This window comes from Felis catus, chromosome D3 (assembly GCF_018350175.1).
Source record: "Felis catus isolate Fca126 chromosome D3, F.catus_Fca126_mat1.0, whole genome shotgun sequence".
Classification (NCBI taxonomy): Eukaryota; Metazoa; Chordata; class Mammalia; order Carnivora; family Felidae; genus Felis; species Felis catus.
In genome coordinates this window covers 63,617,172-63,636,951 of record NC_058379.1, presented here as the reverse complement: position 1 = coordinate 63,636,951, position 19,780 = coordinate 63,617,172, and the positions used below count along the sequence as shown (strand labels likewise).

Below are 19,780 nucleotides of genomic sequence, written 5' to 3'. Positions count from 1 at the left end.
GCAATACAATAATTCTCTAAAGAAAAAGGAGGGGCTATTTTTGAGTTTCTGACAGAATGACTGTATGGCAAAAGAAAATAGAATCCCCTGATTTTGAGGATGTAAACCTGTGTATCATAAAATAAATAAAATTTAGGTTCCAGGACAATTGATAGATATTTAGCAGATTACTTATTTCAACATTGAATCTGACATGTATTTAGGAGAGATTTTTCAAAAATTGTTTGTTTTACATATTATCTCCACAAAGGGAAATGGCTCTTAGATATCCCATCAGGCATCCACTTTGTAAAACACAAAAGAAACTTTTACAAATCAATCTTTCTAAAATTATCTTTTGAAGTTCTGGAACAAAGCTCAGCTGGCTCTCTCTTCTTTGGTTCTGTCTCAGTGGTAGGTCAGAGGATTTGAGAATTGAAGGGCTTTTCCAATTATACAATAAGCAGCAGGTTTCCATTAAAGCACAAACTCCATCATCTAAATATATGCTAGGTATTCTTATAAATAAGTGTAAAAGGTAAATCTTTGGCTGATTCATTTATTTCTGACACTGGCTTTGTGAATCTCAAGTCTAGTATCTTATATATCTATCAGTTCTTAAAATGCTTACATATTCTTCCTTACAGTTGTTCCAAACTTCACCTTCAAAATTCTTTGCTAGGTTTATAGAAATTAACTTAGCCCCTAAGTATATACAGTGCTTTCTAATGCTTCTTAGGAACTTCCATGGCTATCATGTATTGGTACCTGGTCAGTGAAGAGTTTAAATGTGTTGATTGAGTGGTATGACAGTTGAGTGGAGATATTAACATTGTCAAAGAAAAGCAGAGCTGGACAGTAAAGTGGTAAAGATGGATTTCATTCAGGAACTATTACAATAGGGGAAAAAGGCTTCCCTCAGTACAGAACTGGGCTCAATTCTGAATACAGGAAGGACAAGTGGGAATGTATAGCCAAGGAGTGAGTTGGGGGTCAGTGGATAGAAAATCACTAAGAGGGTAAGGAGGATTCTGGTTAAATAAACTTAATAGGATTCTTGCTGAAGGTAGGCCAAAGTAATCATGGGGGATGAGGAATTTGATCAGTTACCAAGGGTGACCAGATATCAAGTGTGGAGAATTCCCTCTAAAATGACTTTGTAGGATTCTTGCTAAAACTTGGCAAAGCAGAGATGAGCATGGAAGCCTGAAGGTCACAGCCTGGTTGAGAGGAGGGTTCAGAGGAGCCTGATGAAGGTTTAGTCAAGTAGAATCTTTGTTAGTATGATATAAAAATGAGGGAGAAGGTGAAGGCCATGCTATGCCATAGGACAAAGGCATCCTCATAGGTGGAAAATCCTTTCTTCCATAAGTCTGAGAACAGGGAGAAGCTGTTTGGGCAGTACTGGAAGTCAAGCCTGAAGAGGTATGATGGGCACATGAAGGACCACATATGCTAGCATGGTTTTATCTTAGCAGTTGCTGACATATGAGTAGCAGGATTTTTTTTTAAAAAATGACTCCGGTGTCTTTGTGGAAGGTTTAATGGAAGATAAATAAAATAGCTATGAGAGTCAATTTTAAGTCTATGGCAATAGGGATTTAAGATATAAGATTTTGAACTAGAGTAATATCAGAAAGAAGACATACTGGACAGATATTTTGGAAATAAAATAAAAATTCATGGAGACTAGATGGAGGATATGAAAGGGAGTATATCCAAAGACATTTTTCAAGATTTTAGTCTAAATAATTATCATAAGATGGATGATGCTCTTGTCACATTGTATAGAGTTGTATATCTCTCTGCTTTGAGTAGAGTGGAGTGAGAATCTCCTCATTTTAGTTCTAACTTTAACAAGTCTGAACTATCTTTGAAATTTAGTTGATTGACTAGCCAAGCCAAGTGTTCACTGGGAGGCCAGGCCTCTGACCTTTGTGCTCTAGCTGGGAATAAACCAACAGGTGGTAATAGATAGAGGAGACTGCTCTTTTTAAAACTCATGAAAATGTTTTCCAAATTCCCCCTGATATCTACTTAATAAACATGTTGCTTTCAGTTTTGTTTACGTGAAATATCCTAAGTCCTAAAGCTATCTGTTAGAAATGTTCATTTGCATTTCAAAAATTTGCCCTAAACTGTCACATTGAGTAATATTTTCATATGGAGACTTCCTTTGTCAATTCGAAGACAGGAAGTAAACACTATTAAAGTGTAAACAGAAATTCTTTTTCACTGGGTCAGGTTCTGTTTCTTTGCATTTCAAACTGAGTTTAGACTAATGTCTTATACAAGTTTGTTGAATTTAACTGTCTTCCCTGTTCCAAACATTTGCTGAAGCATGAACACATTGTTAAAGGAAACCAGAGCTGGACAGTAAAATGGTAAAAATAGATTTTATTCAGCAACTGTTGCAGAAGGGGAAAAGAGAACTCATTAAAAAACTGGACTCAATTGTAAATACAAGGGAAAATGAGAATTTATAGGCAAGGAGTGGGGACAAGCATTGGTGGAAAATTGTTAACAGGAGATATCAGAAATAGGGGAATTCTTGTCAAATAGACCTAAAAGGATTCTTGCTGAAGGCAGGCCAGGGGGATTCGGTATCAAGTGTGGGACATTCTCACCAACATTATTTAGCAGCTTTCTTGCTATCACTGAGCTATGCTGGTCTAGCAGGGACAGGAACCTAGGTCAGGGTTTCCTTGAGAGGAAGACTCAGGGGAGGCTAACTAAAGTTTGATCAAGGAGAGAGTCTTTGTCACACGCGCAAACACACACACACACACACACACACACACACACACACGCGCACACACACACACACACACAAACACAGACCAAGAGAGAACACACAAGAGAGAAGGAAGATAACTATATACTAATTCTTTTCCCAAGTTTGTTGCTTTACTTCAGCATTGCATTTGTCTACTAATAATGAAAATTTACATGAAGAAGCTATAATAGAAACATTATAAATATTTTATAAAATTATTGATTTGAAAAGAATGTGGAGAATTTGGAGGAAATACCTCAGAAAGTAATGAAAATTAATAAAAGGACCTAAATAGCATGGATTAGGCAAAATAAAAGTGACAAATAATTTTAATTAAAAAGCTGGCTAAGGATAAAAATTCATACAATCATGTACCTTTATAACTAATAGAGACTTCAGAGATTATCTCCTTATCTTAACAATGAGGAAGATAAGTCCCAGAGCACACACCCGACCTGCAAGGAAAAGAGCTTCCCAACTAATACCAACTGTTACACCAGAGCAAGCCAAAAAGGCCCTTACAGCTACTTTATATTCTCATTATGTCAATATCCTTCTTGTTTTTACCACAAGGCAATTTTTCATTAAAATACACTTACAATTTAGACATATTTATTCCAGAGAGAAGTTTCTGGCATTGTTTTCCCTTTAGACACATTTTTTCTCCTCTAGAACTTTCCCTATCATTTGGTGGTTCATGTTGCATAATTAAACTAGTCACTCACTCGGTCACTCAGAGAAATAAGTCACTGACTAGATCTTATTAAAAGACTGATATTTTTGGAAAATAAAACTTTATTAAATAAAAAAAGACTGATGAACTACATTGGTGAATAATTTATTGATGAGCTGGTGAGTTGTTATTAAATTGCATTTATTTTTTTTCAGCAATGACAATGCAGTTTATTAGTCATCAGTTTCCTGATTATCATGACCCCACTATTGGTGAGTATAAGCCTCTTTTCTCCTTTACCCCAAATAAAGAGACACTATATAAGTGGCTGACAAATATTGTTGATGTCTATAGACAATAAGAAATATGTTTTACACTTTGACCCAGTACACATACACATAAATACAGAATACTTAAGGTCCCACAATACAGACTTTGAGAAACGATATTTGTCCTTACTTCTTGATATGCACTCTTGTATTTTCCATTCTATTCTATTTTTTTTCTTTTTAATTTATTTATTTAAATTCAGGTTAGTTAACATACAGTGTAGTATTGGTTTCTGGAGTGGAACTAAGTGATTCATCACTTACATGCAATACGCACTTACATACAGCACTCATTCAAACAAATGCCCTTCTTAATGCCCATCACTCATGTAGTCCTTCCCCCCACCTGCCTCCCTTCAAGCAACCCTCAGTTTGTTCTCTGTCTTTATCCTGATAAACGATGGCTGGAGTACATTAAGTTGATTTCAGAATCCACTAACAGATATCTACCTGCATTTGAAAAGCTCTGCTTTGGATAAGATAAGTGATGTTACTGTATGCTTATGTGGTCATTTGCCTACTTTATCAGTGTCTAGATCTTGTATTGCACAATTACTTAACCATGTTAATTGTTCATTTGGAAAGTACTTTAGGTATAGATATAATTTTATTCACCATTCTCATTGTAGGTGGGGAAACTGAGACCCAAAGAATCAAAACATTGTTAGAGCCAAAAATCCAGCCATGTTTCATTTTTCCTGTCCATTTTTCTTTTTTTTTTTTTTATCATACTAAGTATAAGAAGATTGTAATTGGGAACAAGTTTTCTCCCTCAATCAGAGCAGAAAAGATGTCTTTAAAACTGCTTTACTCCTGCAAAGAGCTTACTCTAAAGGATCGGTTGAAAATTCGCAGAGTCTGCCATAGTGCTAATGGCACTAATACACTAGCACTGAAAACACATCAAAGTGTTAATTCATGGGAGAGGAAAACACATAGTTCTGGACCCCTCATGGTTGCCAGGTTGCCTGGACTACACATCTCATCACTTATCCTCTTTCTTCCCTTTGTCTGATTATCACCTATCCTCACTTCCAATGGGTATGATCCTCTAATTCCTATTTTGCTCATCAGGCAATTTCAATTCAAGGTCCTACTGTGTTTAAAAAAATGTTATCCTATATGTGATAGGATATAGGACATTTGCCTAAATACTACTACTGAAATGAATAAAATGTACTTGTTTCTAAATGTTCTACAATTCAGCAAGACTTCATCAGTTGAACTGATTAGTAAGATTTCAGTGCAGGAAATTTATACATCATTAATTAGAAAATACTTCCTCAAGGAGTTGATTTTTGTTTCTGAAGAGACAGTAATCACTTTGTAAAGTTTTAGAAGCAATCCTCTAAATCCATTTTCCAAACATCTTGATTCTGGAATGCTGGTGACTTTGCCTAACACACTATGAATTACAGAAGAGGAGAAATCTCTAGGCAAAAGCTCTGAATCTTTTATCTTGTTGGAAAATCCAACAGTACAGTATATCATTTATTAAATCACAAATTCACTCTGTTGTTCATTACTTTTCATCATTGTTTAAGCTTTATATGCATTGGTGTTTGCAAAAGCTACCTTTGCTCACCAGCCTTTCATCTAATGGCTTGATTAGGGCAATATGTGTGAATAAATTATAAATGGTTCTTTCAAGGGGAAGAAATGAGAAGATGATGATGATTTCTTTAGATTTCTATGAAGTACATCCATCATTTGAAATTAAGATAACTGGACATTATGTATTAACAGACATCTAAAATCATACCTTTATCTGGCTATAAATAAAATAGCTTTAGAGGAAGAATTTTGAAAGTGGAGACACAGAGCACTTTATTACTATCAATTCAATTTTCCCATCATTTCATTTCCTGTCTTCTCTAATGAAAATATTGGTTAATAATTTTCCATTGGTATCCTGTTTGAAGAAGGTAAAGGTGCCAATAATTCACCTTTCATCTGCTCAAGCTACATAACTATAACTCAGGCTGGCTGACTTAATAACCCCTCAAGAGGAAATTTGTATTAGTGCATTTTGAAAATCATACAAATTAGAGAAGAATATGCCTATCAAGGATACTTATTTCACAATTTATGTAGGAAATGAATACCTTTTCCATTCTGTGCAGATCTGTTTGTCATCCTACTGACTGAGGTTTTTGGAGAATTTTTCTCTGAAATGTTTGAAGGATTTGCATAATTTCATTCTCTCCCTTATATTTATCTTAAAATTATTTTTCTCTCAAATCTACATCAATTCTGAAAGTTTAGGTTTCCTTTATTACTGACAAGAATGAAGGATATTATCTGGTACCAATGATCTAGCCGAAGGAGTAATTGCTTTCCTTATTAACTGAACATTTTCAATGTCAGTAACCAGTGGGTCTAGCATCTGCAAATCCACTGAAGATACTACGAAAGGGATATTGAAAGGTATTGATTCTATTCTTTCATAAGAAGACCTCTCAAAAATTAAATTAAGTTTCTTAATTTAATTTAATTTAATTAGGTGCCAAATGTGGATAAATTGAAGCTTTAATTTAATCTTTAAAATGAGTATCTCTAAGCATTAGGCATTAAGTACAGTTTGATTTTCCCATAGTAAAGTAATTATGGAATAATAAGAAGAAATATTTTGACCAAAGCCTTGATGTTCAACCCTTTGTAATAAATACACATGCTATTTTTAATTAGCAATAAGTCATTAGAGATAACCATTGCTTACAATTAAATTAGCAAAAAATTTAAATGCCTACTCTTTGCCAAGCAATCTGCTGGTCCTCTAGAAACAAAAGTTTAATATAGCACAGTTCAAGCCCTCAAGGACTTTTCAACTCAACAATAGAAATTAAGACAAATACACAGATATTTAAGCCATCTATGAAGTCAGTTATTACTATAAGAAAGAAGCAAAGTGCTGAAGGATTTTGAAAGAATGGAGAGAAAGTTCGGTGACCCCCTCTTAAAGTTGTATTCACTGTGATTAGGATCACAGTTTCTGATGTGTTTTAAAAACCAAGACATTCCTGCTATCCATTCTAGAATTCAAATCCTTTGAGGAGACTTTTCAGAGAAGTCTGGATTTCTCAAAAGCTTGAGATATTTGAGAGAATGACTTAGAACAATTTGTTTTGCTGTGTTCTTTAAATTTTATTGTAACTTGCTCAAAATTAAAAATGTTATTGTATGTAATTTTAATTTATTATCCATTAGATATCAAGTTGTTGTTTTTTTCTGAAATATAATATGGTGTTACTTTCCTCCAATCCAACAATGTAAATATCAGGTTCTCATTTGTGGACTGTATATTTAGTCCACATTACTGTTTATTAATGTCTTTATATGTTGAGAAGTGTTTCTATTCATGCTTTTATTCATAATCAAATGAAGGCAAACGTGAACATAGAAAAATAGGTAACTTTGCTTGGCAAATTATGCAGATGGAAAAAGATGTAGTATCAAAAAGATTGCTCTCAATATAACATTTAATATTGGATGGAAAACTCTGAACCGTGAAGGATTTGTGTTCACTCTTCATTATGGAATGTCATAACTTTGATCAAGTCATATTCATAATTATCTCTCCCTGTCCTCAAAGACTATTGTTTTAGCCTCCTTTCTCTGCAAGCCTGTTTACAGGAACCACCCAGGCGCCCCTGTAAATATATGTAAAACTCATATATCTATTTAGTACATATTAGGTGTCAGGTATGATGTTACACACTCTATACATAGAGATAAAAACACAATCTGTGCTTTCAAAACACTCCCAATTAGGTGGAGAAGATAAATCAGCAAACAAGATCATCAATGAGTTTATGAAAGAGAAAAACACAAGGTGCAGAAGAAGGACAATATAGGAACATCTCACCCAACTAGAAGGGGTACAGAATACGTGTAGAGCAAATGTTTTCTGTACTGAGTTTTGAAGGGTGCATAGGAATTAGGCAAGTGAAGAGGAAGGAAAAATAGACATTCCCAGAAGAACAAAAAATACTGGCACCAAAACAAAAAAATACAGCATGTGACTGAGATGGGGCATTTCTGGAACCAGAAGTCCTGAAGATGAAATAAATGACATAATGTGCAGAGTGGCAGGAGGGAGGTAAAGATTTGTCAGGGATCAGGTCTTCAAAGGTCTTACAGGATTGACTAAAAGTTTAAATATCTGAAGTCTTGTACTCTTACCTGAGATGAAAATAAATATTATTGACAGACCACTTAACTTTGTACATTTAGATAGCTCCAAGGCAGATAAAACTAAACATGCCCCAACTTTAACTAATAACTGATGATGCTTAGTAGACTTCCTTCAGGATTATTCATCATGGTAAGCCCCTTTATCCACCAGGATCTCACGCCAAAGCCCAACAGGAATCCTTGATACCTGTCTCAACTTGTCCTATATTAATCACTCACCAAAGTCTGTTGTTACTACCTCCTGAAACTATCTTGAACCTATCCCCATCTTTCCATAACCTCTGCTGCCTTCTTATTCTAAGCTACTTCCATTTCCAATTTAGACTAACTCGTCCAGTTGCTTTTTACACAGAATCCACAAATATCTTTAAAACATAAATTTGCTCTTCTTAACAATCCCCAATATTGTCAATCGTGATTAGGATGAAAAATAAAAATTTAAGCATAAAGACTCTCATGGTTTGCTATTGTTGCTTACACACTTGTACACTCTACCCCCTTTTGGGCTTCAAATACATCTACCACTTTTTAGATTAGCCAACTTCCAAGCCCTTTTTTGCCTTAGAACATTTATGCATATATTTTAACCCTGAATGCTCTTTACCTCTCCACTTTCCATCTTTGCCTGGGCAACTCATACATTGGTGAAGTTTCAGCTTAACTATTGCATCCTCAAGAGAGCCCCCTTTGATTACCCAAAATAAAATATGTCCTACTTTCATACATTCATTCAGAACCTTGAATATTATGTTAATATCATTTATCAATATATAATTAAATAAAATTTAAAAATTTTAATGTTTATTTATTTATTTTCAGAGAAAAAGAGCAGGGGGGGCAGAGAGAGAGGGAGAGAGAGAATCCCAAGCAGGCTGTGTGCTCTCAGCATAGAGCCCAATGTGGGGCTTGATCTCATGAACTGTGAGAACCTGATTTGAGCTGAAATCAAGAGTCAGGTACTTAACCAACTGAGCCACCCAGGTGCTCCTTTAATTAAATAACTTAAACAAGTTTATGTTTATTTATTTTTGAGACAGAGAGAAACAGAGCATGAGCAGGGGAGGGGCAGAGAGAGAGGGAGACACAGAATCTGAAGCATGTTCTGGGTTCTGAGCTTTCAGCACAGAGCCTGATGCAGGGCTCAAACCCACCAACCATGAGATCATGACCTGAGCCAAAGTCGGACGTTTAACCGACTGAGCCACCCAGGCGCCCCTTAAATAACTTTTAAAATTAGTTATCTGTTTAATTAAAGGGCAATAAGGTTAGGAACTGCAATATACTATTCACTAGTGTTTGCCAAGGCCTTGGTAGGGTGCCAGACATATAGTAGATCCTCAATAAGTATTTACTGAATGAAAAATGGATGAACAAATACATTTCTAGAAAAGTATTAATTTTACACTTTGTTACAGTTAACTTTAGAGTCCTAGGGAACAATTAGACTAATAATTAATCAGAGGTGTGTTAGGGTCGGTGTGTTAGGTATGTTGATAGCTATTTCTTGACCTAAAATGGTTGCCAAAAGAAAATTTCTTTAAAAATTAAAAGGACTATGCTAATGTCAATTATTATTTCTTCTTTCTCTTTTTACTCTTTCTTTTCTTCTGCTTCTTCTTCTCCATTCAATATTAATTTATTAAATATTTCTTGGGTAGCTACCATGATTCAGGCATTGTACAAGGCACAGGAATGAATGGTGCACAAAATGGTAGGAGTGCACTGTGGAACATTCTTCACTGAGCTTCCCTGCCTGATTTTTTAAAAAATATTTTGTCTACTTTTGAGACAGAGACAGACAGAGCATGAGCAGGGGAGGGGCAGTCTCCAGGCTCCGAGCTCCAGGCTCCGAGCTGTCAGCACAGAGCCCAACACAGGGCTTGAACTCACAAACTCACAAACTCACAAACCGCGAGATCATGACCTGAGCCAAAGTCGGACGCTTAACCGACTGAGTCATCCAGGCGCCCCTCCCTGCCTGACTTTATTTCATTATCTGTAAGAGTTGATCATATCTCTTTATTTGGAGTCCAACTGTCCTTTTTTTCCGCGTCGCATTAGGATGACTTGAGGTCATTAAAAAATGTACAGCACATAATTTGGTTACAGGAAACTGGCCTTAAAGACCTATCCAATTGTTTCTTTGTGCTGCTCTTCCTGCAGAAGGAAAATAGCTTTAACAAGCCAGGAATCAGTTATCACTATATTAGTCTACCTGTCCATATAGTTATTCAATTTTCATAGTGCCCAGAAATGTATATGACCAACAGGTTTCCAGCTGTTCTTACATATCCTATCTTCAAGGAACACATACTTTTGTAATTGACTCAGCTGTGAATGCTTTTCCTCTTTTAGTGTTTTAGACCTCCAGTTTCACTTACTGGCTATGAATACTGCATAACACACTCATCTGAAAGATTTATATTCTTTCTGAACAATCGGTAAGGACTGTAACACACTCTACAAGAAAAGAATAAAATGTCATATAGAGATTTAAGTCTCCCTGAATGATTTGGGAAGCTTGAAAAAACAGGGGCTTTGCATAGGTGGCAAAGTACATCAAAAATATACACAGGTCATCTGTGGATAGCATTCTGTCTAATGATTGTGATTGCACTGCAATGTGTGAGCATGAAATATATCAGTGTGATTATACCAGTGTAGGAGAGATATACCACATTAAGTATACATTTTTCAGTATCTCTGGTGAAATACAAAGTTCTTAAGCTAAGGATTTTAAAGAAATAGTGTGTTTGAATCACACTGAAATGGCCTGTTCAATGTCTAAAATGTGCACTAATAGAGTCACTTCTTTGTGTCACTAGAAAACCTGTGTTAAAATGTAAATGCTCAGGGGAGAGGTAATGCCCAGAATCATTAGGAGTCATTTATACATTAGCATAGATTAATGTATCCAATTATTCTAGTGAGCCAACCACAAAGCTATGGTCTACAGAGCAGCACTGAAGGGATAACATGAGGTTTGGAGAATGAGGTGTATTATTACCAGGTAGAATAAGTGCCAGAGTAGAATTCTTGAAGGAAATCAAGTCTTATAAACTGAAATTGAAGAATTACATTATTGAGTGACTCTGGAAAGCCAAACATGTTAAAATAGAAAGGAAATTAGTACGGAATCAGATCAGAAATTGAATTCTGCCTACACACTGGCCCCTGATCTTTCCACTCATCCTGTAACACCCTCTTGTTTGCTATGCCCCAGCCACACCAGTATTTCCTCAGTTCCTTAAATATTATAAGCAAGCTCTTCCTTGCCTTTTGGCTTTTGCCAATATGCCATTGTCGACCATGAATACCTTCCCTTTGCTCTTCACCTAACAGGTTCCTTTTCACCTTGAAGGTGTCAGTTTGTGTATCACCTCCTGAGACAAGTCTTCTTTTACCACTGCACCTGAATTAACTGCTCAACACATAAACCACACACAGCCATGTGCACGTGTAACGTACAGATTTATTCTCAACATCAACATATGGCTTTTCTCCTTAATAACATTTATCAAATTCCACATCAAAAACTGTGTTATTTTTTTGTCTGCTTCTCTATGTGGGATGCAGGTTTAATGACCATGTCTGCTGTGTTCACCGTATCTCACATAGCACCTAGCACAATGCATGGTTTACAGAGAATTCTCAGAATACTTGTTGAATTAGAGAATGTGTGACTGACTTTGGTGTCCTTTTTTTTCCTTTTTACCTAAATTATGTTCCATAATCATATAATTTCTGATCACTTTGCCCTTTCATGTACGATGTAGTAAGCTAAGTGCCACCTAGGCTAAATCCAAAGCTTTGCTGTTCTGAAACTGCATCGGGTTAGCTGAACATGACCGTGCTCCCTGATCTCACTTTAAATGTATTCTCTCAAATGGGCTTGGAGTTGAGCCTGGCAAACACATGCAGGTCATTGTCTACTCTCTCACTCTAGCACCAGCAACTTCCCCCACCTTCACACTCACTCGATGGTCTTGCTAATTTCTTTATGGAGAAAAATGAAAGCAATCAGAAGAATAAATTTCCAAAGCATCTCATCCAGAAGAATTTTCCAAAGCTATCCACCTCTCTTTACATATACTTGGTGCTCCTACTAATTTTAGTACTTAGTTATTACTTAGGTGAACTATCCAGGCTCCTTTATAAGCCAGTACCACACTTTCCATTCAGTAGGTCCCATCCTCCTCTTCTGCTGAAGCATCCTGCTCAAATTTTCTCTGTTATGGAGCATTTCCCACCATATTAAAAAACATGTGCTATTTCTGGCATCCTAAATATTTTTTAAAACGTTAAATTCTTGATGGATTTTTCTCTACCAGTGTCTGCCTCATTTTCCCACTGTCTTTCTTTGCTGTAAAGCCCCTCAAAGAGTTGTTTGTAACATAGGTTCTAATTCCCCTTCCCCTTCTTTTACTTTCTTCAATCAATTCTAGCCAGATTTTAATCCTATCACTCCACTAAGAGTGCGTTTATCAAGGTCACTTTGTCTCTGTAGTGGCTAATCCAATGGTTGATTTTCATTCTATCCATTTTGATCTACAGCAGGATTTGATACGGGCTACCACTCTCAGATTTCATCCACTTTTTTTTTCACTTAACATCCAGGATACCACACAGCTTTGGTAACTATTGTGTCAGCTTCTCTGACTCCTGGACTGGTTCTGGCTCTTTCTCTTCTCCTGGATATTGGAGTGACCCTAAGACTCAGTATTTGGTTCTGTTATCGTCTCTATCTATGTATCCTTCCTTGCTGGTTTCCTTTAGTGTCATGGCCTTGGGTGTTATTTACATGCTACAACTCAAAAATATGTATCTCCACCTCCTATTTCTTTCCTGGATTCCAGACTTATATACCTAGCTTCCTACTCAACTCTGCCACTTGGATGCCTAATAGATATCCCAAATTACCCTGTCCAAAATTTGCTTCTGGCTTTTTCCACAAAAAGAACTTTCCTGTCTATAGCCTTTCTCATCTCTATTACAATCCCATCCTTCAGGATGCTCATGCCTAAAATTTTCGATCTTCCTTGAATCTTCTCTTTGTCCATATAACATGCCCTCAGGAAATCCTGTGGGCTTTAACCTCAAAATGTACCCCAAATCTGCTTATTTATTACTACCGCTACTGATCCTATCTTGATATGCACCAGAAGAATCTCCAGGCTAGATTATTACTCCAGTTTCTAAGAGATCTCTCTGTTTCTACTTTTGCATTGCTCTCCAGTCTATTTTCACCACAGCAGAGAAAATGGTCTTTAAAAAAAAAATAACCTGGATCATGTCACTCTGTTCAAAACCCTCTAGTAGTTTCCTAATATAGATATGACTGCTTCACAATCTGCTCGAGACAAAACGTATATTATAATTTCCTCAGTGGGAATCAATTGAATTGTAAGATAAAAATGGTAATAAGGAAAACTGTCAGTAAAAGGCCACCTAGATTTTGTGTTCTTTTTTGAAGGCCCAGAGAACCAATCCGGGAAAGAGGGCAAAGTAACCAGAATGACAATTTATTAACTTTCCCACTCTTAGGAAAAGCTAACATATTGACAAAGGCCTATAAAGTCCTCAGAACTTTATTTGTTCCTCTGACTTTATTTCTTGCCATTCTTCCTCATTCATTTGATTTCGGCCACATGAATCCCCTTGCTGCTTCTGGAACATGCCAGATAATTTCTCTTCTTGGCCTCTTTGCACTTGATTTTCCCTTTCTGGGAACATTCTTTCCCCAGGTGCTCACAGCGCTAACATCATTACCTTCTTCAAGTCTTTCCTTTGGATTCAGAAGCCTCTTCCCAATCAGGCTTATACTAAGCACCAGCAGAACTCCCTGATTACACTCACTGTCTTCTGTTTTTCTCACAGTATATGTTATCTTTTAATTTACCTTATAGTTACATTTGTATTCCTTAGCTAGAACATCAACTGTTTTGGTCACAGAAGTCTCCCAAGAATCTAGATCAGTGCCTGGTTCATAGCAGCGGATCAATAAATTGAATAAATGAATGCTTAAAGTACTTACTGACCTTTCAACCTTGAATAAATTAGCATACATTGCTGACCTTTCCTCATCTATAAAAATGAGGTGATGACACTATTTCTCATAATTGTTCTGTGAGATAATATAGATATGACTGCTTCACACTCTGCTCAAGACAAAATGAATATTATAATTTCCTCAGTAGGAATCAATTGAATTATAAGATAAAAATGGTAATAAGGAAAGCTGTCAGGAAAAGACCACCTAGATTTTGTGTTCTTTTTTTGAAGGCCCAGAGAACCGATCCAGGAAAGAGGGCAAAGTAACCAGAATGACAACTTATTAACTTACAGCGATGTTACTGTCACTGCAACTGGAATTACTCAAAGCATTTATGATTATGAACATTTTTCCTGTGGCCAAACTACATAAAGGAGAACAAATCATAATTACAAATCCCTGATTCAATTTGCCATGTAAAGTTTCTATCAAAAAACCGGACATGAGCAGCGTATCATCTCCATGACGGCTATCTTACATGGAAATATAAAAGTTGCCTGTTAGGCATTGCATCAGTCTAAAGGGAATTAATAGAATGGGAAGTTTAGTGATGTCAGGCTAAGAACAAGGGAACACATCCACCAAGACTGCACTGGTTTTGTGCTGTAGGCTACAGCACCTCCTTCTTGCCTCCAGAGTAGACTATATTTAGGTCATTCCTGGAAATAATTAAAATAACACTTGCTGTTTTCACAGTATATATGATAAACTAGTCCCCTTTCCGAATGAGACACACATTGTTTATATAAGTTAACAATCTTTTTTCTGTTAAGTTCTGTAGGTTGGGAGTAATTCCATTTCTTTCAGGTTGTGTTGTTGCTTAATATCCTCACTTATGTCCACTCATTCTTTAATAAATAATTAAGAAGCACCTAATGTGTACTGAGTACTCTTTTGGGAGCTGGGCTACAGCCATGGGCAAAACAAAGTTTCTGCCCTCATGGAGATTACAATTCAGTGGAGGACACAGATCATACAAATTTACAAATAAATACCTAATATCAGGAGAATAATTGGAGGACATAATTTATTTGAGTGTAATCACACATATTTATTTGATTTTTGATTTGTAACCACTTCCACAGATAGTCAAGTTTTTGCTAACTCACTTGATATGGCATCCAGAAATACTCCTATCTCTTTAAAAAATAGATACAAATGTGGATATGAAATTAGGAATAGGCCTTTGGAAGGGACCCCTGCAAGTGAGCAGCCCTGAAAATGCAGTTTTCTTTATTCATGTCACAGGCTATTGGCCTGAACCAAGTGCAGTTGCTCTGACAAATTTTATAAAACTCTTTGACCTTGTGCTCACATTGCTAGGGCACCTTCCTACCAAATCCTAGAGAGGTTAAAAAAATGTGAGGTGGGGGAAGAAAGTTCACATCAGCACAAATACAGCGACACTGCAGCAACTCTGCTCTGTGATTCTGGATTGTGTGTGTGTGTGTGTGTGTGTGTGTGTGTGTGTGTGTGTGTGTGTAAGGGTGCAAAGAGAATTATCTTCCTTTAGTCACCCAAATTAATAATATTATTAATTCGTTGTAAATAAGGAGAACCTTATACCACTAAAAGCCAGTCCCACCACCTCATATATGAAATGCTAATGGATCTGGCTTTAAATACCATGTGATTCTCAGCTGCTTGACCCAGGGAAGATGCTTATATTCAAACGTCTGATGTATTGGACACTATTTCTTCACTTGAAAAATGAAAACAATAATTGTCCCTACATAAGGCTGCTATGAACGTTAGTTGAGATAATAGATGTGAACTGCCTAGCATAGAACATAGCATATTGTAATCATCCCATAAGTCTAAGTAATGTTAATACTTAAATAAATCTTAGTATTAAGTATACTGTTGGAGGAGGTCATCAAGAGGACATGACCCCTGGTTGACCTGAAAACTCATCTGAGGCAATAGGTGGCTCCTGCCCCTTGCCCTTCTCCTTGGGATGTTTCACCCACCATTCCCACAGCTGAAGCTATTTCAAGGATCCAGCCTTGAGAGAGTAATGTATTATTGACACCACCTGGATGGTACATGTGACTGAGCCCAGTTAAGGCCTCTATATAAACTCTCACGATGGTGGCAGGCAGGTGTAGAGATCCACTCGTTTTGTGGCAGCCCAAACTCAGCTTTGGTAAGTTCCCTTGCCTGTTAAAATTGACACCTACCGATCTGGAATAGTCTGACTCTTTCCTTGGATTCTCCTTGTCCTCCACAGACAAGCGTTGTTTTTGAAGCAACGATTGGGAAGCTAGTGAGGAGATCAAAGAGATGGGTCTTGGGAAAGAGGCAGTAGGTCTGGGGAAAACCTCAAATTGGCCATCAACCTCCACGGGGGAAGAGGTGGCCCATGTGGTAGATGCATGAATACAGGGATGCCCCCAAAACCCCAGCTGCTCTGATGCTCTTGTTTGAGGAACTGCGCACTGTGGTAAAGAGTGGAAATGCATAGCTGTGCCGTGGGATAGGCTCTTTTGAGGGCACTTTGGTCATTCATGCCCAACTATAGGCTGAAGCTCTAGTTGGAAAGTTGGAAGAAGGGCTAAGGTTAGAGAAGGACATAAGTGTGTCACAACTCTGTTAGCCTCAGGGCTGGCAGACAATGTGGGAGAGAAAGAGAATAATAATAGAGAACTTAGAGTGCCATTTTGCAGAGCTAGGAGAACACAAAGTGCTGCACATGAAGGTTTGAGCACTTGTGACAAAGCCAAGAGGTGGAATCCCCAGGGAAATGAGGAGTGCAAAGGGGAGCATGTTATTGGGATTAACAATGAAACAGATGAAGAGTTCCATGCTTTCTGACCCCGCTGACAAAGAAAAAATTTAGTAATTATCCTAAATTTCTGATAATCAAGAAATACACCCCTAAGGCCCTAGAACAAACATGTGTTATCTGTTCCTTGAAGATAGAAAACTCATCATCGTCGTTGAAATATAAATGCCCCAGGAGATAACTAAAACTCTGCCCAAAACTGCCTAAGACTGAAGAGGAAGAAGTGGGGTAAAGAGGCTTTTTAAAAATAGACTGATCTAGAACTCTTTGCCCCCAAATCTAGTCCATAACTAAGTTACATAACAACAGTGTTCTTATTACTCTCAATACATTTGTGAAATAGTACCATAAGCATGGAAACTTCTAGTTCATCATCCGTGATGACTGTTTTCAGCTGATTAAAATGATCTGTGGTCAACCTAAGCAACAAGACACATATCAATTCTGTCATTTTGTGTAGATATAGATATCCTTGAGGAAAATCATTTGCCTACAGCAGAAGCACTTCTCAACATTTCTTCTGCCTATTCAGTGGTTATCATGAGTGGAGACTTACTATGAAGTCAAATAATTTGTATTAATACTTTGTCTTTTTTCAGAAGTTTATTTTTAAAGACCTCTTTGCTATTCTATTGGCTCCTAATGAGCACACTCCATAAACAATTGCAATAAGAAAAAAATATTCATACTGGTATGACCTAAAAATTGGCTGATTGCTGATGGTTGCAACTTGTGATATACACAAATTATTTTAGGCCTACCTGAAAAGAGCTAACACAACTTTAATTTACCTTCCTCAGTGCATGCAATTTTAAAAAAAGATGGAAAGTGTAAAATATTCTACTTAGAAAAACTTTAGAAATGTACTCTACCTCTTGGTACTTCAATGTCATTTAGATCTACTTACCCAGTGGTATATGTTTAGAAATTTGTAGAACTAGATTTAAATCCGTATTTGACCCCAAAGTCATAACTTCTAATGCCTCCAAATTTATGCTCTCTTCAAAGAGAATCTTTATTATTAGCCGTGGCTGATACTACTTAAGTCTTCTAATTTAACTAGTGTAATTTTAAGTATTATGTTAAGATGATTCCTGGAAAATAAAGAGGTCAACACTTTGACATTTCACTTCAATGTTGTCCATATCAGCATGTATTTACTCAGTATGAAATGAGGACATGGGGAGAGACCTTTAGAAATACTTGGTTTGTTGGATTCATGTAGATAATCAAATTGAACATGTCCTATATCTGTCCGTGTTCTACAATTTTTTTTTCTTTGATTAAAGACCATCTCATAGTGTGGCTTCTCACTAGGACAAACATAATCGCCTTTTAACATGGGATATTTCCCTGACTCAGCAATTTAAGCTGGTGTGCATGGGATTTTTCTAGGGAAAAAACACAACCTTCTTTAATAACTTCATGTTATAGTATATCCTGCACAGATAGAAATTGTGGACAGGGAGTAGATTAGATATCAGAAGCACAGAGTCCAATTAGCCATGTCTTCTGGAAGAAGACATTTTTGCTAACGGGTATCTGAATATTTCATATATTAAAAAACAAACAAACGCCCTCACTGTTTTTATTTAGAAGCTAGATAATAGCGTTAAAAAAATGTTGCTTTTTGTAAGTTCCTTTATGTCCTGCATCTAGGAATAGTGAAACCTCCCTTAATCAGAACCAAGTTAACTAATGAAAGCTGCGCAGCAATGGATACATGGGAGCATAATAGACTAAGAAAGGCAAGGGCTCCAATTAGCATGTGGTTGGTGCAGCTGTCTTAAACTTCCATATATTCTCCCATCTAGGTTAATTTTCCAAGTTGTATATTTCCAGTGAGCTGCTCCTTTGTTCTCTCCACTCTCACCTTTCTGAGAGTTTATGCTAGCTGTTTCCACCTTTCTAAACAACTATTAATTAGCTTTTCAAAATACTGTAATCTGGCTTCCACACTACTATTTGACTGAAAATACACTAAGTCCTCATCATGCTGTAAATTCAAAAAACATTTGATTGTCTGTTTACTTGTATTCTAAGGTGTAACAACTACCACTGATTATGCCCTTTGGCATAATCAATTAGTGTTTTTTTTTTTTCAACGTCCTAATCTCCTGGTTTGTTACTTATTTTCAAGCAGTCCTCTGTTGCTTTTGAAAACTCCTCCTATATCTGGCCAGATAGACAATTATCAGAGTTTAGTCTTAGACTCTTTTCTCACTTTTGGCTCTTTTTCCAGATAACTTCACCCATTATCATGGTGTTAATTAGCATTGATATGTCCATGATGCCCAAATTTGTGTATCTAACATACATATAAAGAATTCTGTCCAATTTATTTTCTGTCCTCTAGAACTGCCCATTCAACTACTATCCTGACCTTTCTATTTGGCTGTCCTGATGTATCAGTTTTGACCCTTTCAGTTTAAGCTCATGATCTGACCTCTATCAAAATTGTTGTTCTTGTAGTAGTCTGTGTCAGTGTATGGCAATGTTATCCATCTAGCAATTCAAACTCCCAACTAGAAGTCCTCCTTAACTCTTCTTACTCACCCCTCATAGCCACGTCATCATTGACCTACTAATTATAACTCGTAAATACCTTTCAAATAAATGCTCACTATCACAACTGGGACAACATCTTTCTCGAATTACTGTAACAGCTTTCTCAGTGAGGTCACTGTATCCATTTAGTCCATGCTCAGCCTTTTTATATACCCACCCTGTAGCTAAAATAGGAAAATTGTAATTATAGTATATATCTATATTAGCTTACTATATATGTGTGTGTGTGTGTGTGTGTGTGTATATATATATATATATATATATATATATATATATATATATAATCTTTAAGCATCCACTTGGAATATCCCCATATCCAGAGATAATGACTAGTATCAGTTGGGAAAAGATGCTATGCCTTCACATAAAACTGCATATTTGGGAAAATAATTTATTATCGCTCTTAGGTCTTTGTAAATACATG

At 36.6% G+C, this 19,780-nt stretch overlaps 1 protein-coding gene across 10 annotated transcripts in view; it reads left to right on the top strand.

The window, feature by feature from the left end:
- RIT2 (Ras like without CAAX 2) overlaps positions 1–19,780 on the top strand; it is a 446,014-nt gene that overhangs the window by 141,507 nt on the left and 284,727 nt on the right. For 8 of the 10 annotated variants that reach the window (XM_045042156.1, XM_045042157.1, XM_045042155.1 and 5 more), the window contains one exon: positions 3,644–3,700. In XM_045042156.1, the coding sequence (XP_044898091.1) occupies positions 3,646–3,700 (55 nt within the window). In that variant the 5' untranslated portion in view covers positions 3,644–3,645. Of the gene's footprint in view, positions 1–3,643; positions 3,701–16,072; positions 16,150–19,780 lie in introns of those variants that run through there. The other 2 variants (XM_045042153.1, XM_045042152.1) reach the window with 2 other exon arrangements.